Raw genomic sequence first — 27,620 nt, forward strand, 5'->3', positions numbered from 1 at the left:
TCAAATAACGGCTGCATTTTTGATGAACCTCCTGTGACAAAGGCTATGACTTTACAAAAACCATGCAGACATGTACAGATTGTCCCGCTCTATCCCAGGGCTGGGAAAGGAGGCTGCCATCCGAAAACAGAATGATGTCTTGCTTGAATGGTCAGGTACCTTCAATAATAGGGGTGGGAGGGGGGCTCGGCTGGTTTTAATCTGGTTTCGTCCAAGTTTTCCCATTGAGTAGGAGCTCCATTGGATGATTGTCACCTGTAGGTGACACCAGGGCACAGCTCAGCTTGGGAGGTGAGACTGTAGAATACAGTTTACATCCGTAATGGCTAAGGTCATTTGCCTGCAGCACAGCTCTCCCCGTGTCAGATGGACTGAAACCATTTCAAACCATTCAAAAGTCGCTCAGTGCTCTATTAAAAAGGAATAAATCCTATTTAATAGAAGAGATTTTAAATGAGACATTATCAGGCATTATTACATTCGCTATCTGGTCACAGGAATGTTTTGTTGCTGGTGGGTTCAGAGGATGGGAGGTCTTGGGGTGAGCAGGTTCTGCTTGGCTTTCAAGGCTGCTTTTATTTCTTGTGTTTGAGGGGGGCATTGATTTGTTGGGGTTTTAGATTGGGTTTTTTGTATATTCTGGTCCTACAGAGGCAGAGGTAGAGAAGGGAGGAGGAAATAAAAACCCAGCAGTCCTGGCCAACGCCATATTGCAGTGGTTTGGGCTTTTCAGCTTGCTGGTATTGGCTTTGCTCATGTTCCTCAGTGCTCTTTCTAGACCAAGCACAGTTTTTCACCATTTCCCTGTGGGCACACTTCAGGGCCTTTTTTCTCTGGGAAAACTGGAGGTTTAGACCATTGCTTGGCTGCTTTGTGGCCAGCAGCTACAAAGTCTGCTCGAATCAGAGATGAGAGCACCGGGAGCTGGAGTGATGGGATTTTGGGGATGGGATCCCTTCAGGATGGTCAGGCCAGGCTGCAGTGCAGGGGAAGGTGCAGCTCAGGAGGAATCAGTTTTGTGGAGCATCTTGGTTCAAACTTCAGTGTCTCACAGGAGGTTTTACGTAAAATCTAGGCAGTGATTTGCTAGGCTGGGGCACTCTGGTGCTTCTCTCTGCCTTAAGCATACCCTGAGGCAGCGTGATTTTGGGGGGTTTAGGGAGACATGGGTTCCTCCTGGCATGCCTGGCTTGTTTACAGAGCAAATTCGAAGCAACATTAATAATTGATATCTATTTTAAGCCAGTTTGTCTGTGCTACCGAGCTGTCCTTGGCTGGTCCTGCCATGCCAGGTTTCTCCAAGGCAGGGGTCATGAGAGGCTCCAAGGAGATCCAATCCAGTACCTCCCTGGTCTCTCTTCCAGCTTTAAGGGAGGTCTTGCTGGAAAAGGAGAAGATTCTTCTGCACCCATGATGTGCCATCACCATGGATGCTCAGGTGCCTGCGTGGTGAAGTTCTGTTTCCTTAAAGTAGTTTTCACAGATAGAGGGTGAATCCATGTTTGCCAGGGCAGGCTCCTTTCCTTCTCCACTGGAGATGGGCAGCGTCATGGTTGGAACAGGTCTTGGGCTTGGCTGTCATTGTGTCACCTCTGACCTCCTTGCAGGATGTCACCTTGGTCCTTCTGCTCCTCCACACGAGACAGAGCTCCCATTGACCTGACCTAGGGTTTGGATGAACCCTTTGGGCACTCCCGACACGTGAAGGTCCTGATGATGCTCTTGGGAGGCTGCAGGTGCTATGGGATGCAGAGCAGATGTTAGTGCTGTTTGCTGGAAGAGCAGGGGGAGGCAGCCCGCCCCAAGCGCACGGCAGCAGCAGCAGTTTGCTGCTGTGGAGTTGAACTTAATGCAGCAAACATCTATTTGGGTGGTGGATGTGGAGGTGGCGGCAGGGATCAGCAGGGCAGGGTCACACTGGAGCATCCCTACAGTTACCCTCCTCTGAGGATGCTTCACCTCTCATCTCCTTCATTTTAACCATCTGAGCAGAGCAATTGAAACAAACCTGAGACCAACAGCAGGAATCAAAAGGCTCTGGGCAAGAGAGAAGTAAGCAAAGGGAGGCCCCACCCTCTTTCCCAGAAAAAAGCACCAAACATGCTCAATAAATGCGAAGGTAATTTAAAATCTGAATCCAGGAGACAATGTGACTGGGATTTCATTACTTAAGCAAATGGATTTGCTTTTAGTGGATTCAGCCACAGACTGAAAGAAGCTTTCCCCAAGGGGTAAACATTTTTCCTGCATTTGAAAGGCTTTCTTGTATGGGGGGGTGGGGGACGACTGGAAGGGGGGGGGCAGGAATCAAGACTGTGGCTGCCCAAGGAGCACCTTTATTTGGGGCAGATTTGGGCATTCCCAAAGCTGTCCTTTTGGGCGGGTGGTTTTGGGGAGCCCCTGCTGTGGGATGCAGGGGGATGCTGGGGGGATGCAGGGGGATGCTCAGAGCCCCTGCCCTGCGCCTTCCTCCGACCGCAGGAGTTAACCAGCAGCAGTGCCAGCTCTGCAGACTGTTTGGAATAGTTTAAATGCTTTGACACTCTGGATGTACTAGATGGCAGGGGAGGCAGTTTACAGCGTAATTCATATGCAAAACTGCACTATAAATTTAAAACCTGTCTCAGTTGCCGTGGCACCACTAAGCATTTCATCAGCATACAGTACAGTATTTCTGCCATCTTTGTTTGCATTGCAGTGACTCATCAAAAGTCTGTCTTGTACCAACACTGAGAGCATTCCTCTGGCACTGATATTTCTCTGTTTTTAAAGCTTCGGTTTGAAACTGGCATTTACTTCAGGTCCCTAATCAAAGGGCTCTATTCATTGCAGAGAGCAGCCTGAATGTTAATCTGCATCCGGCCTATTCATTTAGATGCTGTGCGCTGCCGGGGAGATTTGACTTGGTAAAAGCTTGAGCTCCAGCAGATACAAACCCGGGGTTTGATACCAGAGTTGGTGGGGTTCGGTGCCTGCCCTGAGCCGCAGCGTGCGGTGGGTGACCCGGAGGGACGCGGAGCCCCTCGGCGCACGGACGGGCGCTGCGGAAGGTACGTTCGAGGGCACCGGGAACTTCCTCGCTCGCTCGGGAGGGGTTTTTCGGCCGTGCAGATACAATTAAATTGGCTCCGAGTCCGTTCCCTTTTCTTCCTGTTACCCCGTGGCCTTACAGATAGGACTTCTTATTTTTTTCCTCCCAGCAATGGGAACAGAGTGGCTCTTTGTGGGTTATTATTTTCTTTTCATGGATTTTTTCTCCTGGGTAATCTCTCTCAGATAAACTTCTTTTTTCTTTATATTCTTCTTACGAGCTTTCAGGACTAGTTAACCGTAGTTTTTCTTCAGTAGTATTGAAGGCAGATGGGGTTTTAAATCTCCTGGACTGTTGCATGGAGCTCGGGGAGGGGGAACGGGAAGGTTTGGGCTCCGGCTCATGTCAGTGAATCCGCAGTGATTGGAGTTTCAGTGCACGGGCTGCGCTCGCGCTGCCTGCACAGGGTTTGTGCACGAAGGCAAGGCTTCATTTGGTCAGTGAAAGGAGGAATTATCCCCGCAGCTAAAAGGTACCAGCGGCCCCAGGAGCGGCCGCGGTGGGATGCGAAGGCAGAGCCGTCATCCCGAGCCTGTTCCGTGGGAGGTTGCTGGGAGGGTCCTCGATGCCGGGGCAATGGGCTGGGGGCCAGGGGCTCTGGCTGCAGGAGGGGCTGAGCTGGGGCTCCCCCAGCCCCACTTTGGATTTAGGGGAGGAAAATAAGAAGACGGCTCGTCTCGCTGCGGCACGTTGGTTTGTTTTATTGGGGCTCAAATATCTGGCTTAATTTGGAGATAAGCCTCGTTTTGTTGGAGGATAAATCTGTTGAGAAGGGGTTTAACTGTTGAAATGCTTCCTCTTTCTGGTGCAAATGGCAAGATTGCTTTTCAAAGTGCTTTTCCCTGGGAGCTGTCGCTCGGGCAGAATCCTGCATTTATTTCAGGCAGAATGGCACATTGTTTTATAAATATCTTTTCTGTAGTTTCAACATAGCTGCTGGTTGTTGTGTTTCTTATATAACGCTGCCCGAGGTCTGTCTTCACTGTCTTAGGTTTGCTTTACTGCTCGCTCCTCTCCCTTTACCATTCAGGTTTTCCTGCATAAAGTAAAAGCCCCCCAGGGGAATAAATCAGTGGTGCTTATTTAAACAGGCCACAACTCAAAGAAAATACTGGTGATTTTGGGATCTCCTTTGCCATCCACCAATGGCGTTTCCAACGCTGTCTGAAAACACTGATAAGTAATTTCTATAAGCGATTGCTTTTCCGCCCAGGCTCTGGGGCTTCGCTTTGAGCCTTTGATGTGGGGTGAGGTGGGTTCCTCTGCTCCTGCCTGCTTTGGTGAACTGCCTAAAAATGCTCTGCCTCTTTCCCTGCCTTCTCCCTTTTTTCAGATGTGCCCTACTTTGGATCTTCCTGCATTGAATGTCTGAGGAGCTCCAGCCGATCCTGAGCCATGTCGCAGATGTTGCACATAGAGATTCCCAACTTTGGGAACACCGTTCTGGGCTGCCTGAACGAGCAGCGGCTGCTGGGGCTGTACTGCGATGTCTCCATCGTGGTGAAGGGCCAAGCCTTCAAGGCTCACCGGGCGGTCCTGGCCGCCAGCAGCCTCTACTTCCGAGACTTATTCAGTGGGAACAGCAAAAACGCCTTTGAGCTGCCGGGTACCGTCCCCCCCGCTTGCTTCCAGCAGATCCTCTCCTTCTGCTACACCGGGAAGCTGACCATGGCGGCGAGCGAGCAGCTGGTGGTGATGTACACGGCGGGCTTCCTGCAGATCCAGCACATCGTGGAGAAAGGGACGGACTTGATGTTCAAGGTCAGCTCTCCCCACTGTGACTCTCAGACCACCATGATCGAAGACCCCAGCTCGGAGCCGCAGAGCCCCTGCAACCAGCTGCAGTCGGCCTCGGCACCCTACGTCATGTCCCCTTCCATGCCCATCCCGCTCCTCACGCGCGTCAAGCACGAGAACCTCGAGCTGCAGGCGGCTGCCCTGCCCGGCCTGCCCGGCAAGCGGCCTCTCGAGCCCGGCGCCCGCGATGGGGCTGGTGGCGGCACCAACACGGGTCCCCTGAAGCTCTCCCGCGTCTCCTACTATGGGATGCCCAACCTGGCCACCCTCATCCCCAACGTGCAGCAGGTCCAGTACTCGCAGGGGGAGCGGACGAGCCCCGGCGCCAGCAGCATTCCCACCACTGACAGCCCCACCTCCTACCACAACGAGGAGGATGAGGAGGACGACGAGGCGTACGACACCATGGTGGAGGAGCAGTACGGGCAGATGTACATCAAGTCCTCAGGAGGTTACTCTGGTAATGGACAGTCTCTCTTCTTGGGTTTTCTGCTCTCCTGCAGTGGTTGCTTGGTTCTTCTCCAGCCATTGTGGGTGGTTTTGGGCTTGTTCATCAGGCTTTTGTCTCTGGGGCTTTGTTTATTTATGAAGCACTGTGCAGAAAGTGATGCACGTGGTGGGCTTGGGGCTGGTGTCCAGGTATGGCATGGGCAGGTTCTCCCGTGCCATCACTCATGGGCTGTGTCCCAGGCTCTTTGTAACATCTGCCACAGGGGCTTTAGCCCTTTTTTGGCTGAGGCTGCTGACAAGGTGCCTGGTGACTACATGAGCCATGTGGTGGTGACACCCATCCCATGGTGCTGACTGGGTCACTGGCTGTGGGTCATCGAGAGGGGTGGTCATCCATGGCATGGGAAGTGTCAGCCCTTGCGCAGCAGGGGTTAGGAGGTCAGCCTGGGAATTAGTGTTCAGCAAGGTGAAGGTTTCCTCTGCACTGGCTTTTTAGAATAGATTCTATTTAAAGTGATGAACGCAGGACATTTGCAGGTAGGGAGAAAACAGCAAATAAACCATTTCCATGTATGTTGTGCATTAGGAATACCTGCAAAAAGAGCAAATGAAGGATTTTTATCTCCACTGTTTGAAGTGACACCCCTTTCCTTTGCCAGCCTTGACCTGCACATCGCTGTTGAAAAGGGAAAACCAGTTGGGGGGGGGTCTTGATACTAATTTAGCTCCCCATTAGAAACACCATGCCCAGAACTAAACAAAACCGCTCTCGTGCCCTTCCAGAAGCCGTGGTTAAGAGATGGTAGTGAGAGTCCCTGGACATGCCTTAGAGGAGGTGGCTTCACTTTGGTGGTGCTCAGCCAGGAGCTGCCGGCTCAGCCCCAGAGTGGCACAGGGGCACGAGGCCCCTTCCCTCTGGCTTCCCATGTAGGAGAAGGCTTCCTCGGGCATCTGGCAAGGCTCAGCCCCTGCTGAGGAGCAGGGGAAGGCTGGGGTCTGGAGCTGGGGGCTCAGGACCACAGATGCTGAGTCAGGTCACTGGCGTGCCTGCATCCCGCATGAAGGCAGCTCACAGCATCCCACGTGGAGACAGCCTCGGCACAGTGGCCTCCCCATCGGAGCTGCAGGTGTTTGTGGCAGCAGCTTTGATCCGTGGGTGACTCCCAGGGAGGGACGTCTCCCTGCTGGCGCTGGCCACATGGAGCATCCTCTCGCCTGGAGCTGCTTTCCCCGCTCCGGTTCTGCGCTGGAAGAACTGGGCTAATTTTGCAGTGATTTCGCTCCTGTGTTGGGGAGCTGCTGGAATCTGTTTCCTTAAAGCTGCTTCAATTTATTCGTAAGCAAGGGAGACCATTTGACAAGTGTGACCTTTTCTGTTACCTAAAGCCAGGCTTTCCCTAGTACTGAAAACAGGCTCATCCCACTCCCTGTCCCATCCCGTCCCAAAGAGCAGGAGCCCAGCATCCCCTTGGCATGTCACCTGCCGGGGATCAAGCAGATAACCAGTATTTTCCAAGCATTTTTAGCAAGCCACGTGCAAAAGGAGGGAAGCAGACTGGTAGCAGTGTTACTATTTTAACATTAGAAATATCTGCTGAGACAAATGGATGAGCCAGTTGTGGAAGATGAGCTTCAGAAGCCTGTGTGCTCTCTCTGCCGTGCTTCAAGTCCCAGCGGTTGGTAGCAGGTGGGTGGGGAGGAGTGGGACCAGGGCTGGGGACAAGGTCCATGGTCTCCCACCCAACAGGAGCAGGGCCCCATGCCCTGGCTGCTGTTAGAGTCAGACCAAACAGAAGTCAGGCTGGTTTCCCACACGCTGGTTTTGTTTCTGTTTTGCTGTGCGCTTCCCCTGTGCTGTGGAGCACGCAGTGAGTAAGTAACGTGGCTTTGCCTTCGGTGCCGGGGCTCGCAGCGTTGCTCCTCAGAGCAATGGGATTATACCCTTGGACACATTTTTTCCCTTCCCTGTCACGGGGCCAGTTCATGCAGTAACAGAACAAACTGAATTCCAAAGGCGAGGGCAGGACCGGGCCAGCGCAGCAGCAGCTATTGCTGTACCTAATGCTTGTGGTGTGGGAATCATCCCAGTCGGAAAAGTGAAAATAGGAGCAGCTTTTTCGGGTGCTGCTGGAGATGCCAGCGCCAGGCACCAGTTTTTCCTGCTTGGTTTCTGTAGGGAGAAGCCTTGAACCACATCAGGCTGCCGAGGTAGGGGTTGCACAGGGAGGAGGCAGGTTGGAAGCGTGGCGCTGCCCGGCCGCACTGTTAAGCTGTGCTATACCACATTTGTGCTAAAATACCTCTTCCACACCAGGATGTTTCAAGGGAGTTTCCTGTTTTAAATAAGCCAGCTGTAGCAGCGGGCTTCCTGGAAAAGAGGGCACACAAAAAAAAGAGATTAAAAACAATAAACCCTAAGCTATTCCATTATGGTTCGGACTTGCAGAGCTAACTGTGTTTTAATTACTCGGGATAAACTGTACCCTCAAAAGGTGCAGAATAATAAACCCATAAGATGGAAGAGAGAAGCCAGCTAATCCTGCTGCTGGCATGTAGATCCCGACAGCCTTACAAAGGCCTGGGGGAGGGGGGAGCCCTTTAAAATAGTGATTGCCAAGGTTTCTAAGAGCCCCATTTGTAAAAACAAAAACAAAGCCAAAGAAGAGCGGAGCAGATGAAGCCCTGGGTTTCAGGGGCTTTTTGTTGGGTTTTTTTCCTCCTTTTTCTCCAGTTTCTCATTCCCAGCTGAGGCGCTGACTGGGCTAATGCTGGTGAGTGTGTGGTTGGGATGCTGCTGCCTGATGCTCTTCGCTTGCCTTGTTCACCCCTTTTTATAGTCAGAGCTGAGCTGAATCTCCAAAGCCAGGATCATAGAGACAAGAAGCACATCTTCACCTTAGCCCAGGGGTTGGTGGCAGAAGAGGGAGTGAGGAGGTCCTGTTAAGCAGTGTGCTTCCCGCAGTGGTGGCACTGGTGTGATGGATCAGGACAAGAGTTGGACCTGCGAAAAGAGAAGCAGAGCAGCAGATAAGAGAATAAGCCCAGTCTTAACCACAGGCCGATAGGAGTATTAGGTTCAGGTGCTGGTGGGCAGGGTGCAGCTTGTAGGGGGATGTAGGAGAAGATACCTCAGCTCTCACTGGCTTCTGGCCATGTTTGGTGGCCATGGTGTCCCCACTGCCATCCCCGTGCCTGCCTGCTGCTGTGGCAAGCTGGGAGCATTGCGATAAAATGGCTCCTTATTCTCTAACTAGGTCTGGTTGTGGAGAACATGTGGGCCTTGAGGACACGGGTGAGACTTAATGAGGTTTCTAGCATCTGATTTGAGGAACGCACAACTCCAGAAAACATTAAACAAAGGCAAAGTATTTTTATCCTGGTTAATTACAGCGTTGTAGGCCTGATCTGAAGTGGGTTTCAGCAGGACTTGCAGATGCTCGGCATTTCTCTGCACTGAACCTCATTCTTGTCAGTCAGCTCTGCTCAGCAGATGCAGTTAATTCAGCTTTGACAGGCACAAGCGAAGTTGCACCAGGGTCCGTCCTCCTTCACTGCTTCTCCTGCGCTGGTTTGCAGGGGAGAGCAAAAATCTTTATGCAGCAAATGGCTGGAATGTAAAGGCTGGACTTGAAAGTTATGAAATCCCGAACTGACAAGAGCACGCTTCATTAAAAATTCATCTAAAATAGCCATTATAGAATAGTTGTGGTAATTAGCTGAGAGAATAGTTTTCTCTCCTGGCCTCTTGATTCCTGACAGTAAGGAAAGAGGGCGAGAAACAACCCAGAATCCATAATGAGCAGCTCCGGCACAGCCTGTGCAGCATCCCGGCCCAAGCCTGGGAATGACACGCTGCAGCGCTGTAAATCACAGCTCGTGACGCCGGATAATTACAGCAGGAATAAAGTAGTTGATTCTAACTGCAGGAGCAGTGATCTGCTTGGGTTGGAAAGGACCTTAAATCTCATCCAACCCCACAGGCAGGGACACCTTCCACTGGAGCAGCTTGCTCCAAGCCCTGTCCAACCTGGCCTTTGAACACTGCAGGGATGGGGCAGCCACAGCTTCTCTGAGCACCCTGTGCCAGCACCTCAGCACCCTCACAGGGAAGAGCCTCTCTCCATGTTTCTTTAGATCTCACCCCCTTTAGGTACTGGAAGGCTGCTATAAGATTTTCCTTTGGCTTTTTGTTGCTTTTTCACACAGCCCTGCTGCTGGAGGCACCACTGTGTGCTGATGGGAGCCCGCCAGCACCAGCATCGCCCATCCCGGCACGGGGACCGGTGATGCTGAGCAGCCGGAGGCAGCCAAGCCCCACACCGGAGGCATGCAGCCTCTGGCCTTTTTTGGCATTAAACCTCCAGTCCCAGTTTCCTCACCGTAAAACACAGATGTTTAATTTTGGGCTGGCAGATGTTTCACTCCTGGCTGAGATTTGAAGCGAAGGCAAGATAGGGGTATTTATAAACCAGTGATATTTTTCCTATACTAATTCCAGATTACCTCCCTATATAAATAGGTCACAAATCAAATCTCTCCATTCCAGCCCGTTGTTATAAATGTACTAATTGTAAAACGTAAACTATCCCAGTTGGGACTACATCATCTCTCTGTCCTGCAGTGCGTGCGTGTGTCCTCTGTGGTACAGGTTTACATACGCAGGCTGATGCTGGCGATGCCGGCGCCGTAGCAGGGATGCTATTTTTGGGCTAGTCCCACTGCCAGTGGAAAATAGGCTAATGGGATAAAAATGTTTGTAAAGTGTAGCTATGTGAAAAGAAACTTCTTGCCATGTAGAGAACAGGGAGAATTATCCCTGTGCTTGCATATGGAGTGGTTGGCAGTGGAGCAGGTGATGGTTTTGGAACCGTTCTGTTGGACCAGGGCTCATGATTTGTGGTTTCATACTGGGGCTCTGTAAACGTTAACTTTTGGGTGAGGGTCCATGACTCTGATCTTTCTGTATCTCAAAATCTCATTCCTAAACCAGAAGTAGCTGTTTGCTACCCACGGGAGTATGTTGTAGTTTATCTGCAGTAAATGGTCAAGAAGAGAACACAGACTGGTGGGGCTTGGGGATTCAGGAATGATTTTGAAGCCCTGGTGTTTGGGTTGCAAGGAGCTAAGGCAATAAGTGACTACTGGCCCCAAGTGTATGGCCAGCAGTTCCCAGCACTGCCACACTCCAGGTATCGGCCCAAGCACCATCACTGGTGAGGGTCAACGGGAGCTGTGTGAGCTCAGCATCTCTGATGCAACTGTCCCAGCATCGCCAAAACCATTGTGGGCTCAGCAAGAAAGTGTAATGGACCTCTGAGCTGGACAGTGTATTTTAGGGACAAGGAAAACAGTGCCCCTAGCGTCACGCAAAGCTTGGAGCCATGAAGCACCCGTGACTCCAGCTTTCCCCCGAGCTGCTTCTTCAGCCAGAAGAACCAGGATGTTTCCCATTCTGGACCAGTTGTCACCAGCTGCAGCATCCATGTAAGTTTGAGATAAATAAAATATAGCAGTGTTTGGCTGGCAGCTGTCATTGCTTCCGCTGTAATGATTTCCGGCCCCTCTCCACTGGCTGGTAGGCTCCTTTCTTGGTCGAGAACAAAACTGTGTTAAACAATACCTCACATTGTTTGCCCTTTCATTTAAAGGGAAGGAGCCGCTGCCCTCTGAAGATACAAATTAATTAGAAGCAAATACTATCCTGTTCTTCAGAGCATAAAGGCCAAACAGACTGGCTTTCTTTGAGAACATGGGACCAAAGTGTCTCTTGTATCCTGCTGCTTTACATAACCGATTGCTATCTGCTGAATTGAGGTGGCACTGAAAGGCCTAAATCTTTGTTGGTTTTGTTTAGTATTGTTGAATTTGTGCTGATGTTTTAATGGAAACAAAGTCCAAAAACAATGATTAGTGCCCATGTTTAAAGAGATTGATAGGCAGCGAGCCAGCAGGACAGCTGTAATCAAATGAAGACAGGCTGAGAAAGTTGGGGCTGTTCAGCCTGGAGAAGAGAAGCTGCGTGGAGACCTCAGAGCAGCTTCCAGTGTCTGAAGGGGGCTACAAGGATGCTGGGGATGGACTCTTCATCAGGGACTGTAGTGATAGGACAAGGGGTAACGGGTTCAAACTGAAACAGGGGAAGTTTAGATTGGATATAAGGAAGAAATTCTTTACTGTGAGGGTGGTGAGGCACTGGAATGGGTTGCCCAGGGAGGTTGTGAATGCCTCATCCTTGGCGGTGTTCAAGGCCAGGTTGAACGAAGCCTTGGGTGCCATGGTTTAGTGTGGGGTGTCCCTGCCCATGGCAGGGGGTTGGAACTGGATGATCTTAAGGTCCTTTCCAACCCTAACTATTCTATGCTCCTAAAACAGAATCATGCATTGCATTGCACTTGGTCGGTTTAGCCCAAATTTTAGTTGATGAAGTATTTGATCTCACAGGAAGGAATGTAAACTTCTCAATGGCTCCATGTGTAGGAAGTGAAATGCCTTCAAAAGCAAAGAGTTCCTTCAAGGCAAAACTGTTACCAACCAGGACAGCAGCCTTGTCTTGCTGAAAAGCTACTTTGCTTTCAGGTTTGACACCAAGTCCTTCAAAATTCCTCCAGGATGGTGGCGTGAGCACAGAGCTTGTGATGATCTTTCCCTTGCCTGCCCCATTCTGGCTACCTTAGGATCTCTTTAGCCCCAGAATTGGTTTTTGTTGGATATTTGCCTATGAAGGTGGTAGAGCAGGTAGGTTTGTCCTTGTCTGCTGTAGCTGTTTGCGCCTTGGATGTTGTAGGTGTTTGATTTCTTCAGTGACAGCAGTTTGATGGAGATGGCTGATGGCTGCTCAAGTCTGAGTTCTCCTCTGTTCCCATTACAGCAGTGTTGGGTCACAAGCTGCGAGGAACCTTCTCCTGCTCTGACCTCTGTCTCATTTGGGATATTGATTGCAACTGCTTTCCCTGGAGACCCACAGCCTTTGTATTGCTTAAAAATTAACTGGAGGCCTCTGAGAAACTTTCTGAGAATCCATCTCAGTCTGCACAGCTTCCCCTCAGCAGCTTAACAACTGCTGGGCTTTAAGGGGGGGGAATGTCATAAAGCTATTGCCAAGTTCTCTTTTAACCCCCGGTAGCATCATTCACCTGTCTTCTGTTGCTGCTGCTGAGGATCTTAGCACATCTCAGTCTGGTTTGGGGATTTACCAGCAGAACAGTAGCTCATACATGGGGTATATATAATTTTACCTTCTATTTCAGCCTGTGTGTAACCTGCTGAGGGCTCTGGGTAGGAGGTGATGATGATGTCCATTCCTCCTGCTTCCTCTCCCCTTGAGGTTTGCATTTTACAGTGGCCCTTGTGCTGTGGTGACCATGCATTGCCAGAGCCAAAAAGCTTGTGAAGGACAGCAGAGCAGGCCCTCCCTGAGTGTTGGTTCCCTCATACCCAGTGCACCTCTGCTTTTGATTGGTTTAAGCTAGAATATACTAGTATTTCCTTGGATATACTCTGCTTATCACTCTTTGAAAGCATCAGAAATACAGGAGGTCTTTGAGATGCTTCCCCTGTATGCACAGAAGGTGACTTCCATCTCCAAGGAGAGGGTGGCTGGATGCTTGGAAGTGCTATTAAACAGGGAAACATGGCAGTTGGTGAAGATGCTGTGTGCCAGTGGGACTGCACATCAGCACTGCGCAGCATAGATAATCGGGCTGTGATGGCAGGAGAAGTTACTTTAAAAACATCATGGGAGTTGTTCTGCTGCTGTTTGGTCCTTAATCACTGAAGGGAAAGCTGCTCTGCCATGGTGCAGCTCCACGACCAAGGGGCATCCTCCTGGTATTCTGACTTTTTAGGGAAGGAGGGAGCGATGAGGGTGGCGATGCCTCCGGCCCCGTGCCTGCGATAGGATGCCACGGCACAGCACGGCGGCGCGGGGCATGTCCTAGTTAGAACACTGCTCCCATTGTACCCGAGCCATCGTCCCTTGGTTACTGCAGCAACAAGTCTGCAAAACTTGTTATTTTATCTAGAGAGAGGAAAAGTGGCCCCCAGAACACCACAATAATTGCAGGGAAAAGCACCTTTTGAACAGGAGACATTTTGGGTTCAGAAACGCTAATTGCTGGGGTTTTTCCTTCTCTCTGTATTCACAGGTACTCAAGCACAGAGCTGAGTTTGATTTTATGTGTGGCACTTGTACCATTATCACGTTTTGGGTTAAAAAAAGATGGATTGTTGTAGAGCTGGGCTGCAATTCAGAACTGTAACTGCTCCCACCATGTCCCAGTGCAGCTGGAGTTTGTGTACACGTCAGCCCAATTTGGTGTCAAAAATTGGCATTTTAGGCAAGCCTGTGTGCTTTAGCAAGGAAGCCTCTGTATGCCCACAAGACCCAGACTTGCACCGTGCTGGTAGGACAGGTCAGTACTTCCAGTGTTAATGATTGCTAATGTGCAGTGGTGGGCTACAGGAATTGTGTGTTGGGGCAAGTCGCAGCTGTGTCCTGGCAAACCCCAGTAGTTTGGTTGTGAAGCCACAGCTCAACACCATAGTTTGGCTTGTTGGTTGGGGTGTCTCTTGTTACTGAGAGGAAACGGACGCCTGCAACAGGCAGAGGAAGAGAAGGAGCTTCAGGGTGTGAGTTGGAGCTTGTAGGTTGTGGCTGGTGGGTGCCATCTTCAGGAGAGGCTATGGTGACCTTTCTCAGTGCAGAGGGTATCTGCAGAGCCTGGCTTTTAATTTCAGCAGGAAAAAAACATCAAGAGGAGCAGTTTTGGTACTGATGCAGGGATTTATCAAACTTGGGCAATTCAGTGCCTCTTTTAGAAACCCCTGGTGAAGTAACCTGCTGTTCTTCTGGGAGCGTTTGGGGAAGCCAGCTTCGTATGCTGCGCTTGCAGAGCGATGCCAGCTGTGCAGAGTTGCCCATTTTCATTAATGATTAACTTAGGCAAAGTTAAAGCCTAATTAGATTCTAAGAATCCCTCTCACAGAACCTGAACGCACATACGAGACTGCTGTGGTAGGTGATGGGGGAGACTGGAGGATCTTCCCATGCTTTCAGGTGGCATCTGCCCTGCGGCCGATAGCCCTGGTAACAGCGTCTGGAGGGGAGGAATATTTCCAGCAGCTACGTGAAAACTTCAGTACCTGACCTTCTGTTAATGCTGTTCCTGCATAATGAGCTGCTTTAATGGTGTTCCCTTTTAATTTTCAAGTTGCTCAAGAGAAGCCGGAGCAGATCCCACTGGAGAACCGCTCCTGTGTCCTCATCCGACGGGATCTTGTTGCTCTCCCAGCCAGTCTTATCAGTCAAATCGGATACCGTTGCCACCCAAAACTCTACTCGGAGGGAGATCCTGGAGAGAAGCTTGAGCTTGTTGCAGGTAATGAGGGGGGAACTTTTCTTTGGTTGGCAATTCCTGGGAATCCTTGATGTTTTCCTTCTTGAAATGTGGTGCTCATCCCGCACCATTGCTGGAGTCAAGCATCCTGTGTGCCCTTCCTGTGTCTTTCTGGATTATTCATCACCAATCATCGTTTTGAAAGTTCTAAGTTTCCTTTAATTTGCTGATAGAAAAATGTGTCATTAACAGGATTTATTCAATTGAATTAATTTAGCATTTTAATTGAATTCTCCAGCTTGTGTTCTTCCTGATTGGTGCGGGCTGCATCGCAATTGTGGTTTGATTTAGATGCACAGATCTAAAAAAAACCTACTGAAAACCCCAAAACCCTCTCGCGTTATCAGATTTACAAAGCCATGGAGAGAAAGCCTGTGTCAGTGCAGAGGCTTTGAAAAGCCTGTAAAACCTCTTATAAAATTGGGGGTGTTATTAAGTGGTCAAACCCTGCAGGAGGCAGGAAGAGAAGGAATTGGGTTTGGTCCTTTCTTCCATCTTTATTTTCATTTTGGGGGGAGTTTACGATATTGGAAGAACTCATTACTTCTCTGTAAAGGATTTATGGCCAACCTGAGGTGGAAGATGGTGCTGTTCAGCTTTAGTGGTAGTGGTGGTGGAGAGCTGAATGAAAAGTGAAATCCAGTAGCTGTCCAATGAGTTCATGCCAGCCTGCAGCCCAGGTACCTCGAGTGCTGCACAGGAGGTGGATGTTGGACTGGGGTATCCAGGTCAAATTCCAGTTTCAATAATTACATTCTGCTTTTATCAGTTCCCCCCAGTGTCGCCTTGCTGCAGTGCTCCTCTCAGCTCACAGCCCATGCTGCTCGGAGGCTTTTCCCCCTGGATGGAGCTGCGTTTAGTTGAAGTGATCTTTGCCCAACTGCCCATACCTGCTGCCACAGCAGGGGGGGTTAATTAATGCCTGTAAAGGCCTTGGTATCAAAATGATACGTGGCAGTGCAGTCAGTCCAAATCAGTTGTCCTTTCCTTCTGGTCATTTATCTCATGGTGAGCAGCATGATTTTATTTTCAGGCTGTAGAAGGAATCCTTGTTTCAGGGGATGCCCAGAAAGTTTTCCACCTGATGGAGGATGGGGCTCGGATGGAAGGCAGCAGTAAAACGCGCACGCCGCAGCACAGCGGACAACCACAAGTATTTATTTGGTATCTGGAATATTCATTTTGTGCCCATTTACATTTTATGTGAGATTCCTTAAAACCATCAAGTGGTGCAGGTTGTTTTCACAGTGAGAGCTGCAAATTGGCTTGAGGCAGCTCTGCTTGATTTACATTTTTCAATCTCGGAAAAAAAAAGTAGATTAATGTCACTAACTGATAGGGGCTGCCTCGGTTGGGTTTTATTTATCAAAATGAAGTTCCCCTCTGATGGATTAGCTCTTAAAATACAGCTGCTGAAGGAAGCCAATTCCCGTCTCAAACCCGGTGAGAGCTGGGATGGGGGCTTTTGCCTGCAGCAAAAGTTTTCCTCAGCTCTCCACTTCGGAGCATTTTGCTTTTGTCTCTAATTGTGCCATGGTTGATGCTGGGAACTGCAGCAGCTCTGCCCGAGAGGGTCTTCAACACGTCTTGCAGTCATTGTACCTCTGATGGACGGATACTGTGCATGGAAGAGAGTATGTGGAACCTGGAAAAGGGCTTTGGACAAGGGCCTGCAGGGACAGGCCAAGGGGAACGGCTTTAACCTGCCAGAGGGGAGACTGAGATGAGCTCTTAGGCAGAAGCTCTTCCCTGTGAGGGTGCTGAGGCGCTGGCACAGGGTGCCCAGAGAAGCTGTGGCTGCCCCATCCCTGGCAGTGTTCAAGGCCAGGTTGGACACAGGGGCTTGGAGCAAGCTGCTCCAGTGGAAGGGGTCCCTGCCAGTGGCAGGGGTTGGAGCTGGAGGGGCTTTAAGGTCCCTTCAACCCAAACCAGTGTGGGATTAATGATAAGGTAACACATTGAGAAGCAGGATGGCTCAGAGATCTGAGTGGAGATTGCTCTTCTGGGGCAGGACCAGTGGCCTGGCTGCCATCCCTGAGCAGAGAGTTGGGCTCAGGGAGCTGCCAGTGCCTGCCTCAATGGCATGAGCTGCTCTGCAGCTCTGTCTCCATCCGGAAGGTCAGGGACAATCGTCTGCAGGGTTTCCTGGAAATCCAGGAGGTAATTTTATTGCTCCGGTACCTGTTTTTACATCTTGAGAACAGAGTATGTTCTGGGTCCAGATACAACCCATTATTTAACCTTCATTAAAAGCAAATACCAGAACCCTCTCGTATAACAGTGTGCTTGAAAAATAGGATAACCTCCCCCTGTAAGCCGATGCTGAGGCAGGAGCAGTTTGCTCTGTGTGACTATGTGCAAAGTAAAAGGGTTTGATAAGAAACCTGCTGTAAGGCACTGCCAAAGCCCTGGACGTGTGCAGCTGCTTTGGCAGGGGCTCTTTTTTCTGCTGGAGAACATTCTTAGAGACGATGTGTTTCAAAGTCAGCAGTTCTGTGCGTTAGAAGGAAAATTCCCTGCACACCACAAGTATCAGGAGGTGATGGGCTGGGGTTTTTGGAAGCAGTTACATCTGTAGTGTAACCCTGTGCCCTTTCTGTGCTAGATGGGGATTTTCTTTTCTTTCTAGCTCTATGTTCTGCAGTCTTTCACGTGAGAGAATGAAAGGCCAAATGGACTGGGGTTTTCTGCCTTCAGAAAGAATAAATAATCTGATCTGTGCATATAAAATCACGATATAAAGCCTTGCTCTGCGTGTATTTGCAAGAAAAAGAGAAGGATACTTTCATTTGATTTCCATACAGATCAAATTAGTTATTATTCTTACCAGGGCCTTGCCATGACGCCAGTGATGACAGTCCCTGCTAGGCTTCTCCAAAGATCCTGCTGCCCTTGGTGGGCCTCCATAGCAGCGTGTGAAGAACACACTCCCTCCTGTGTTACACTGGAGGCCGACCAGCGCAGGAGCAGTTTGCTCATGCTCGGAGGCGATGCTGTCAGTGAGACAAGGGTTTAATTTGGCATTCTCCTTCCCAACCCTTCCAGGCTCAGGTGTTTATATCACCCGGGGGCAGCTGATGAATTGCCACTTATGTGCCGGTGTCAAACACAAGGTCCTTCTGAGACGTCTTCTGGCCACCTTCTTTGATCGGTATGTCCTCTTGCTCTCCAAAACCCAAGGGACTTGGTTTATTTTCTGCTGTTCTAACCACGTTAATAGATAATGTGTCAGAAGTGCTTCACCCTTCGTATGTGCTGCACTGATTTCTGTGCTTTCTCTTAGTGATGCATGAACCTGAGCACAAGGGTTTCCAATTCCTTACCTTAAAATCGCGTAACATGGTGATCCCTCCGTAAGAACCTAAAGGGGAGAGGACAAGGCGGTGGCTGTCACCTGGAGTCCCCAGTGTAAGGATCCTCCTTTGCCTTTCTTGCAGGAACACGCTTGCCAACAGCTGCGGAACTGGCATCCGGTCCTCCACGAGCGATCCCAGCAGGAAGCCCCTGGACAGCAGGGTTCTTAATGCAGTCAAATGTAAGGAGAGAGATTTACTGCTGCTCTGATGGAACAGCAGGCTAAGAGCAAAGCCAAACCCTAAGCAGGGAAGGCCATCTCTGTTGTGTAACGATGGGAACTATCTGTGGTGAAATCGGGTTATAGGAAAATTAATTTTCTTTTTTTTTTTTTGCATCATTTTGGGGCTGAAGTTAATTTTTTGGTGAGTTTTGGCAGTGTCAATATAAAACATTATTGCTGCTTGACTGTTTTCCTATATTTTAAAGCAGTGAGTTTGCAGTTAATTAACTTATTGATAGGTGCTCTGAAGAGGAAACCAAAGTCATGGTTTTGGCAGCATCCACAGCCTGATACCACTGAAACAGGCCATCTCCGTGTGCTGGTTTTTATGCCCTCAGGCTCATCTGAGCACAGGGCTCCACCAGATCCCCTGGTTTATAGGAACAGAACATACAGCTCCAGCCCATGGTCCGGTCACATCTTCTGCCCATCACTTGGTGGTGCTGGCCCCACTGTGCCCAGGCTGTGGCTTTTGGAACTGTTGGTCTTCAGCAGTAAATGCTGGAGTGGGGTGACCAGCGCCTCACTGGCAGCCTGTCTGATGCTTTTACAGTCTTATTTCCTTGACTGTGTGTTGTAAACCCTTTTTGTTTTCCTGAATACCTCCAGTGGGAGCTCTGCTGCAGGTATCTGCCTTTTAAAGGGTTACATAAAGCAACAGGAGCTTTTGGTTTTAACACTGGAGCTGCAGACAAATTCTGCATCGTGCCACGTGGCTTGGCTGGTGGCTCTGTCTTTGTAGAGCCGCTGAGCTCCCTCAGGGCTGGGGTTGCAAAAGGTTCAGCTGTTTAACACCTCTTCTGCTGTCCTGCAGGTAAGATCCTCTGGGTTTGCATGGTTACACAGCGCCCTAACTTGAGCCAGGGCTGGAATGTGCAGGGCTACCTGTGCGTTTGTGCCCAGCATTGTTTATACAAGAAAAGGAGAGTTTGGTTACTTCCATCAAGGTGGTTTAGTTATTTATGGCAGGCACCAGAGACAAATGGTTAAATATTTGGCTTCTGAAGTCCCTCTTGAATACAAGGAGCATGCTGTGGGACAAAAGGTGCCTGCTGGTGAGGGAGGACCTGGGAGGTGCAGGAGACCCTGATGGGTGCAGCAAAGCCTGTTTACCGTGGGCTTGATATACAGTGGGAAGCAGTGTGTTCCCTCACCCGTGCTGGATGCTGGGTACTGAATCTTTATGTAAACTTTATTGTGCTGGGAAACGAAACTCTGAGCAGGTTTTTTGTTACTATTTTTTATTTTTAAGATTGGGAAGATAAATCTTTCCTCTCCCTAATTGTTGCTGCGCTGCTGAACTCCAGGGGCCTTCCAGCCACCCTCTGAGATCTGTAGCACGTGGAGAAAAGGGATAAGATGGCAGATGTTCAATACCTGGAGACAACATCACTAAGCTGTGCTGGTGGTGCTTGCCCATAGCTTGTGCGTGGTGCTCTCCTAAGACAGGCTCCCTGTTAGCAGCTCACACTGCAGAGCCATGGGTCTGGACTTTCCAGGCTTGGTCTTTGCTGATGTTTGCAAATACCTTCAGAGGTTGGACAGGCATCGCTGTCCAGTGACACTGCCGTGTGCCAGGGCGCAAGATGACTTCTTACTGCCCAAATTCTACCTTGTGCACACGCTTTAGCTGATAATTATTCACCATGGCAGTTCCTTGGATGTTGTTCCATAACATCAGGTGCTTGGTCTCCGTGGAGGAGCAGGGCTGCAGCCAAGGTCTTGCTGGGCTTCTGCAGAGTATGTGCTGGTGAATGGATGTCAGAGCAGCCACGCTGGCAGGGTTGCTGATCCATGCAGCACTGGTTGGCCCTGCAGTGGCTGGCGTGAGGCGTGGGACAGGCAGAGGACAGTCCTTTGGGCAGCTCCTTTGCTCAGCCAAGAGGAGCTCTGGCATTTCCCAGCCCCACAGCTGTACCTGCACCTCTGTGGCTTTAAGAGCCATTGGTGGATCTACTGCTGAGGTGTTTGTGTTGACCTTTTCTGTGTCCATCTCTGCTTTCGGCCATCCCAGTGTTGGTGCTGTACTCCGGCTGCAGGCTGGATCCTGTGTGGGTCCCGGCATCCCCAAGGGCTGCATGGTCCTTCCCCAGCTCCCTTCCCCAGGCCAGCTGGGGTTTTTATGCCTTCTGGTTTTATCCCTTCTTGGTTGTCCCAATCTCAAGCTGAGGAATCCTTGTCTGTAAGTCTTTCCTTGCGAGAGCTCTGGTCCATGGGTGAGACTCCTCTCCATGGCGTCTGCAGGTCTGTAGGACGGGTCAGAGGCTGTGTTCACCTCTGGGCCACCTTTGTGATGCTTCCTCTGAATCCTCAGCTCTGTGTATCCCTGTCTTTGCAGTGTATTGTCAGAATTTTGCCCCGAGCTTTAAGGAAAGCGAGATGAATGTTATAGCAGCCGATATGTGCACCAACGCCCGCCGCGTCCGCAAGCGCTGGCTGCCGAAGATTAAGTCCATGCTGCCGGAAGGGATGGAGATGTACCGCACGGTCATGGGCTCCACCACAAACAGTGTCCCCCTGGATCCTGAATTCCAGCCCAACACTGCTCAGGTCTTTGAGCAGCGAATCTATGCAGAAAGGAGGAGCGATTCAGGAACTATAGTAGCCTTGAGAACTAACACAGTGAATGTAGAGCTAAGCAATGGATCCAACCAGTCCTTCGAACAGAGCGAGGATGCCGAAGGGGCTGGCTCTGTGATACAGGAGGCAGCTGCCACAGATGCTATGGCATCGGATACCCAAAGCACTCCGCAACCTTTTGAACAAGGTTCGGGCTCCTCCAGCCGGCCCGAAACTCCTGTGAGAAGACAAGATGGTACTTTTGGAGGGACTTTATAAAGAGAGCAAACATTTCATGACCTATAAGGGATCTGTAATACTAAAGCTGCTTGCATGCATTACTAATACGAAACAAAACAATGTGATCAAGCCACTTACCTACTGAACTGCTACTGTTGCCTGAAAAAAATGTGATTTTTATTCTGCTTGTATTTAAAATTTATGAAGGAAATAATCGCATTCGTTATACTGTAAACGACTAGGTCTGTGGCGACCTACTTCAAACTATTGGGCTCCTTTTTTGATATTCCTGAGGTTAGTCTATACGATTGTAGCTTTTTCCTTTTTTTTTCTTTTCCTTCCTTTTTCTTTTGTTTTTTGGTTTGATTTGAAGAAGGGGAGGAGAAAAGCTCGCCCCCCCCCCCCCCCCCCCCCGCCATCACCACCCCATCCATCCCTCAGCTCACAAGTAAAGCCATCGTTAACCTTGTCCTCTAAAGCAAGTTTTACCGTCACTTAACAGGAAAGCGAGGTGCGTGAGGTGCAGGTGCTGGGACTGGCGATGGTTGTCTCTAGCAGAAGGGCTTTAGCCAAGTGGGACAGGGTGGGGGAAATCGTTACAGGCTCCTGGTGTCAGAGGGAGCCCCTTGCAGTGGGTGCTGCAGGGCAGGGTGCTGCGGTGCCCGGGTGCTGCGGGGCCCGGCCACTGCTGGAGGCTGGCGGGGACTCGGTGCCGTTGTTTCCAGGAGCGTTATCCAGTTCCTGGGATCAGGGATGGTTCCATGGGAGTTCAGGCTTGCACGTGTCGGGAGGACTGTGTGGGGTGCAGGGGGAGGCCCTGGCCGGTGTCGTGGTTGTTGTCGGGTTTTTTCCCTCAATACGGCTGGGTTTGGGGTTTGCTTTCTCTCTCTCTCCCTCCCTCCCTCCCTCCCAGCAACTCCTTTTTGTTTGCTGCTCCTTCCTTGCACCTTCACGGCACCCACTCGGGTGAATGGGCTCATGGCACCCTCGGCAGCAGGGTGTGCAGGTCCTGGGGCATGTCCCGGAGGGGGGAATAGCTCCCCTCAGCCACCTCCAAAGGGCTTGGGGGAGGAATCCAGGCATGGAAAACGCGTTGTTGCTCCAAAGAGCGTGGAGGTGGGAGCTCTGCACTGGAGGCACAATGACGTGTGTGAGGCTCATCCACTGCCCCTTCCCTCCTCCCCAGGCCAACCAGGCTCTCACTTTGTGATAACTTGGAACGTACTGGAGGTAAAAACAGAAAAATCCGCTTTGTTGCCTTCTGTGAAGAGGTTTTGGGGAGGAGGAAGCGTTTTGCCTCTTGCTCATCCTCCAGACAGGCCCTGTTGGGGTAAAAGCCCAAGGCTGAGTTATTCCTCTATTATTTCTGTGTTGAAAGCTGATGTCTCCAGGCTTTGTTGGCTTTGGTGGCCACAGATGGCCTCAGCTCAATGGTGCAGGAGCTGGGATGGGACCTGCAGGTGCCTGGAGCCCGGCTGGGCAGCAGGTCCCATCTTTACCCCCTCACTGCCTCCTGCCTACATCAGCTCTGCCTGCTCACCCTTGGGATGCCCCAAGGACCTGGAATCCCTTCCTCGTGCTCCTTTGAGGCTGGGGAATGCCAAGCATCCATGGGGATGCTGAGGCCGGGGTGCTCCAAGGGATGGGGGCAGTGATATGGAAGCCAAGTATGGCTTTTTCCTTTCCTTTTTGAATTGCTATCTTTACTGTGACTAAACACCTGCTTTAATGATATTTGCAGCTTGTTCTTTAGCGAGTTTGGGACTATGAACAAGTGCAAAGTGCACAAAGAGTCACTTTGAAGGCTACTGTGGCTGTGCTCTTCTCTTTCCTGCTTTGGTTCCTGAATCCAGATGGCGCTTGCTCAGGGTTTTCTTCCTTCTTTGTATTTCCATTGGGAAAGGGGGCGGGAGGAGAGGATAACCCAACTTTTGGCCGTTTGTTTTGTTTTCTTTGATACTTGAAGCAGTTTTTTGCATCGTAGTAACAAAGCTGTCCAGAGCTTAGCCTGGTCCAGGGCTCCAGGAGTGGAAATCAGTGATGGGGTGGTTCCTGCCTCACGGCTGGCACAGGTTTGGGGTTTTGGCCTGGCTTGGCTCGGGTGGAACATGGTGCCCTGGACCACTTGCCCTGCTGGTGATGAGGGCTGGTGAGGGTGGCAGCCTGATGGGCTGCTGAGAAGCATGTGATGCTTCAGAGTGGGGACAGGCAGGGCCAGGGGCTCTATTTGCACTTTACCCACGTCAGCAAATAAAACTCTTGCTCTTGCTGAAGCCCAGAGCTGGGGCAGCTCGGCCGTGCCTGGCAGCACCATGGGAGGAGGCTCCTGCTGCACAGTGATGCCCGTTGGTGCTTACCTGTACCGGAGGCATGCAGCCGGGGGGACAAACATGAGCAGGGGGTGCACTGAGGACCACAGAGCTGAGCTTGGGGTGCGCTTCTTCCCCAGCCATCCCCAAGGAGATGGAGTGGCCCAGGTCCTTGGCCGTGGGGGTGTCCTCTCCCCCAGGAGCAGTTGCTGGGGTCCAGCTCTTGGGCAGCTTGGCCAGGCTGTGGGGCTGGCGGGGGCTCATCCGCCACCAACAGTTTGGGTTTGCCAAAAGCTGGAGGCAAACTGGGAGCGGAGCCGGGTGTCAGAGATCAGAGGTTGTCCTGTGTGTGTCTGTGTGCGTATATATACACATATAGAGAGATATATATTGAAAGAGAGAATGCGAAGGATCCCTCCTCCTTCTTGGCACTTGCTGGGGCTGGTGAGCAGCCCGAGCCCCGCGGCCGGGCGCTGCAGTTGGCTGTAGGGATTCATTCTGGACCAAACCCGAGCCCAGACAGTCGGTCCTTGCCCAGTGGGGCCACCCCAGGGGCAGCAGCAGAAGTACTTGAATGGCTTAGGACAGAGAGTCTGAAGAGAGTCAAGTTGCACAGTGAAAATATCTATTTTTATACCTAGCACAACTTCCTGTATATTTTGGGGGTTTTTCTTTCCTTTTTTTTTTTTTTTTTTCTTTTCCATTTTCTTTCATTTCTTTTTTTTTTTAATTATTATTTGGGTTTGTTTTATTAATTATTATTATTAGGAAGGCAAACTTCTCAAATGTGAAGAGCGTTGGGTTTCTCCTTATCTGGTAGATGAGGGCAAGCATTTTGCACTAATGTTTCCTGTGTGTGGAGGATTCCTGATATGTTTGCAGATGTTACATGGGAATGATTGTATTCTTCCAAGAAAAAAACCCTACAAACACATAGAGTAACCCCTCTCAAACACTGAATGTAAGGTGGGAACAGAGCAGTCATCGATTGTATGCGGCTTTCCTGAGTGCCTTAGAATTTTTTGATCCTTTTCCAAGGAAAACAGATGAAGATCAGATCAGAACCGACTCCTTCCTCCTCTTTGTTTACGACACTATTTTCAATTCTAGAATTTGGGGCTGCTTTATAATGTGAATAGGAAACTGCATTCATCTAGGTCTGACAGTGTAAAATCAAAGCATCAGTATTTATGGTATGTCTGCACCTTTATTCTTATGCTTGACTATTAGCAATATTACATGTATATTATATATCTAAAGTTATACCAAGCACCTTTAAAGAAATCCGAGTGTAAGCATCCAAGTTACCTGCAGCTGCCATATAGTGTAGAAGCCAGCCCCTCTCCTCCTCCTCCTTAGCACCAGTTACCACCACCCTGAGAGCTGCTGCTTTGCGGAAGGGCTGCATGGCCTCTGCTGCACCCCGGTCCCGCTCGGCATCGGCCGCGGCTCACGGTGACCCCCGGTGTCCCCCGGGCTGGCTCGGTGATGGAAGGGGCTCGGGAGGAGGGATGGCGCCGGCACAAGATGGGGAGCGGCTCCTGTTTGCCTCCTCGATGGTTTAATTCTTCTGACTGTGCTTTCACCCTCGTGATCCCCGGTGGTGGGAGCCTGTCCATGGGTGGCACCAACCAGGGCTCCCCTCCCTCCGCCCCACCCGGCCCCCCCAAACTGGAACAGCCCACGGCTATCGGGGGAGCAGAGCACCCCAGGGAGCTGCCGCCTCCCTCCCCTCCGCCCTTTGCCCACGGGGGTCCCTCGGATCGTTTTGTGTCTGGAGTCCGCTCCCTGCGAGCGGAGAAGGGCCCGCGGGAAGCCGGGATGAGCCCCGGCACCGCATCCGCACCGCCCCATCGCCAGCCCGGGGCACCCCGGGCGGGCTCCAACCGCTGTTCAAAGTGTTCCTGCTCTCTGAATCGTGCTGTGAGCGCTGGGGGGGGCCACGTCTGACATTGGAAACCCCTCGACTCCTCCGATGAGTTTCTTCCACTGTTAAAGCGTTTTGCACACAAAATGATGATTTTTATGTCAAGGTAAAAAGCCAAAACTTGCAATACTATTTTTAGCAGACAAAAAAAAAGAGAAAAAAAAAATAATAGTAATAAAAAAAAAAAAATAATAAACCAACTGAGTATAAATGTATAAATATTTTTGACTTGAACATTTGGATGGCACTTGATTCAAATAGAACATTAATCCTTTGGACAGGATGTTTGGGGAAAACCGAGGAAAAAAGGACTTAAAGTACAAGGTTGTTTTTAAAGCGTCTTCATAGGGTATTAAGTAGTACTGTAATTCATGACTGTTAAAATCCTGTGTGCTGTAGGGAAATCTCACAGTACCACTGAGTTATGTTCCTCGACTGTCGCAGCCACAAACGATGCTTGCTGCTTCTTTATGTTGGTTTTCTCGTGCATTATTCACTGGTATTTATGTGCTCTTACTCTGTATAGTTAAGACTGTTATTTTGTAGCCATGGCTGACACGATGTATCAGTAACTAAAACAAAAAGAGACAAGATTAAGACACCCCCTCTACCCCCCCCCCCCCGAGCTGGAACCGTGCTCGTAGCTGTTTTCATATGATGAAAAATCCATTTAAACCCCCCCAAAACAACCAACCCGACGTGATCATTAATTGTAAAGCGCTTTGTAAAATTCACATTTACAGAATAATAAAGTAAATTACAATTAAAAGCAGGTTTTTGCCCTGGTTTTTCTTTCCTGATGGGGGTGGATGTTGTTCATTGGGAGTTAATGGGTGCTGAAGGGGCTCCATGTCCCTGTGCTGCTCCACTTTAAGGTATGAAACAAACCCCAGTCTTGGCCATTTGTCTGGGTTTGCCCAAATTTGGGGGGTTTTGGAGGTCCCTGCCCTGGGCTCTCCCCACGCCTCAACTCAGCTCCTTCGGGCATCTCTTGGCTTTTTTTCCTGGACACATCCCATGGTCCCTTCTTCCTTTCCCTCTTCCTTCCCTTCTTCCCTCCCTCCTGCACTCACATTATTTATTATTATCTCTTTAAATTGAATTCACAGCCCCCAGATCAGTGCTCGGTTGAGGCCGGAGGATGCTGCATCAGCCAGACCCTGCTTGCTGCCTGCTCATCACAGGAAAACCTTCACCAGGCTCCAAAGTAGGGGCAGGTAAATGGCTGCTGCAGGAGAAACTGCATCCCTGCTTCCAGGGTGGGAATCAGGACCCCAATGCACGTGATGAGTTTCCAGGCCTTGAGGAATAAGTGGCTCGAAGCTGAGCCCGGTGCAGGGTGAGGATGCTCCATGTGATGCGGTGCTGGTGGCTGCCTGCACCATCCCTGCTGCCAGGGGATGAGGTACCAATGTGGATAGGGAAGATGCTCCGGTGGTGAGGCCACTGAAGAGCACTGGGAGGTCCAAGCCCTGCCCTGGGGCTCCTGGCTCAGGCTGTGTGCAGGGATGGGGCTGTTGCTGGTGTTGACGTTGTCTGTGGGGTGGGGAGGGGGAGAAAAGGGTTGCAAAGCCAAAGAGCCTGAGATGCACTTGCAGGGGTTGAGTGGGGGTGCAAGGGACCCCTTGGCTGGGAGGGAGGGCAGGGGGTGCCGGGGTGGCAGCAGCAGGATGGGCTGCGAGCACGGCAACGCTGCTCTCCCTCATTTTTGTCTCTCTTTTCTTTCCTCCCAACCCAATTGGCCATAAAATTGCTGAGAAGCTGCATTTCCTCTGCTTAGCAGGGGAAAAAAAAAGTGCCCAAAACCACTTGCATTTGGGGTTTCATTTAATCTCATCTCACTGAAAGGAAAAACACAGAAACTTGGATGCTCGTGCACGGCTCATACCGCGCGTTACATAAACCATTTCAAACTGATTTATTCTAAATGAGTTGTTATAATCAGAGTTTTCCTTATGAGCAGCTTTCTTGCAAACGTCAGTGTTTCAGGGAACAGGGGGGAAAAAAGCCCCAACTCCAAGCATCACGCGACCGCTCCAATATTTCAAACTGATTACTTATAAACACCATGTCTAAAATTAGGTCCTTGGTGTGCGGCATTGTCAGGGTGGGTGTGTTATGATCTGCAGGGAGCATAAAGAGATAAATGAGTTATTTAACCAAGTAAACGACGTTGCTGTAGAAATGTGCAGAGGGAAGGAGCGTGGTGGCGGAGGGGGGGGGGGGACGGGACCTCGCACTGCGGCAGCGGAGCGGGGCCGGCGCAGACCGCGGG

The 27,620-nt window shown here is 50.5% G+C and overlaps 1 protein-coding gene across 1 annotated transcript; it reads left to right on the plus strand.

Moving 5' to 3' along the window:
• Positions 1-4,486: 4,486 nt before the first annotated feature.
• Positions 4,487-21,273, plus strand: NACC2 (NACC family member 2; the record flags this gene model as incomplete). The annotated part of the gene is made up of 5 exons (XM_080630467.1): positions 4,487-5,348; positions 14,548-14,715; positions 17,779-17,884; positions 18,171-18,268; positions 20,649-21,273. 5 exons carry the CDS (start codon positions 4,487-4,489, stop codon positions 21,146-21,148), a joined length of 1,734 nt encoding a protein of 577 aa, XP_080486593.1. The 3' UTR covers positions 21,149-21,273.
• Between the last annotated feature and the right edge of the window lie 6,347 nt (positions 21,274-27,620).

Source organism: Psittacula echo, assembly GCF_963264785.1.
Source record: "Psittacula echo genome assembly, chromosome: 16".
NCBI classification, from domain to species: domain Eukaryota; kingdom Metazoa; phylum Chordata; class Aves; order Psittaciformes; family Psittacidae; genus Psittacula; species Psittacula echo.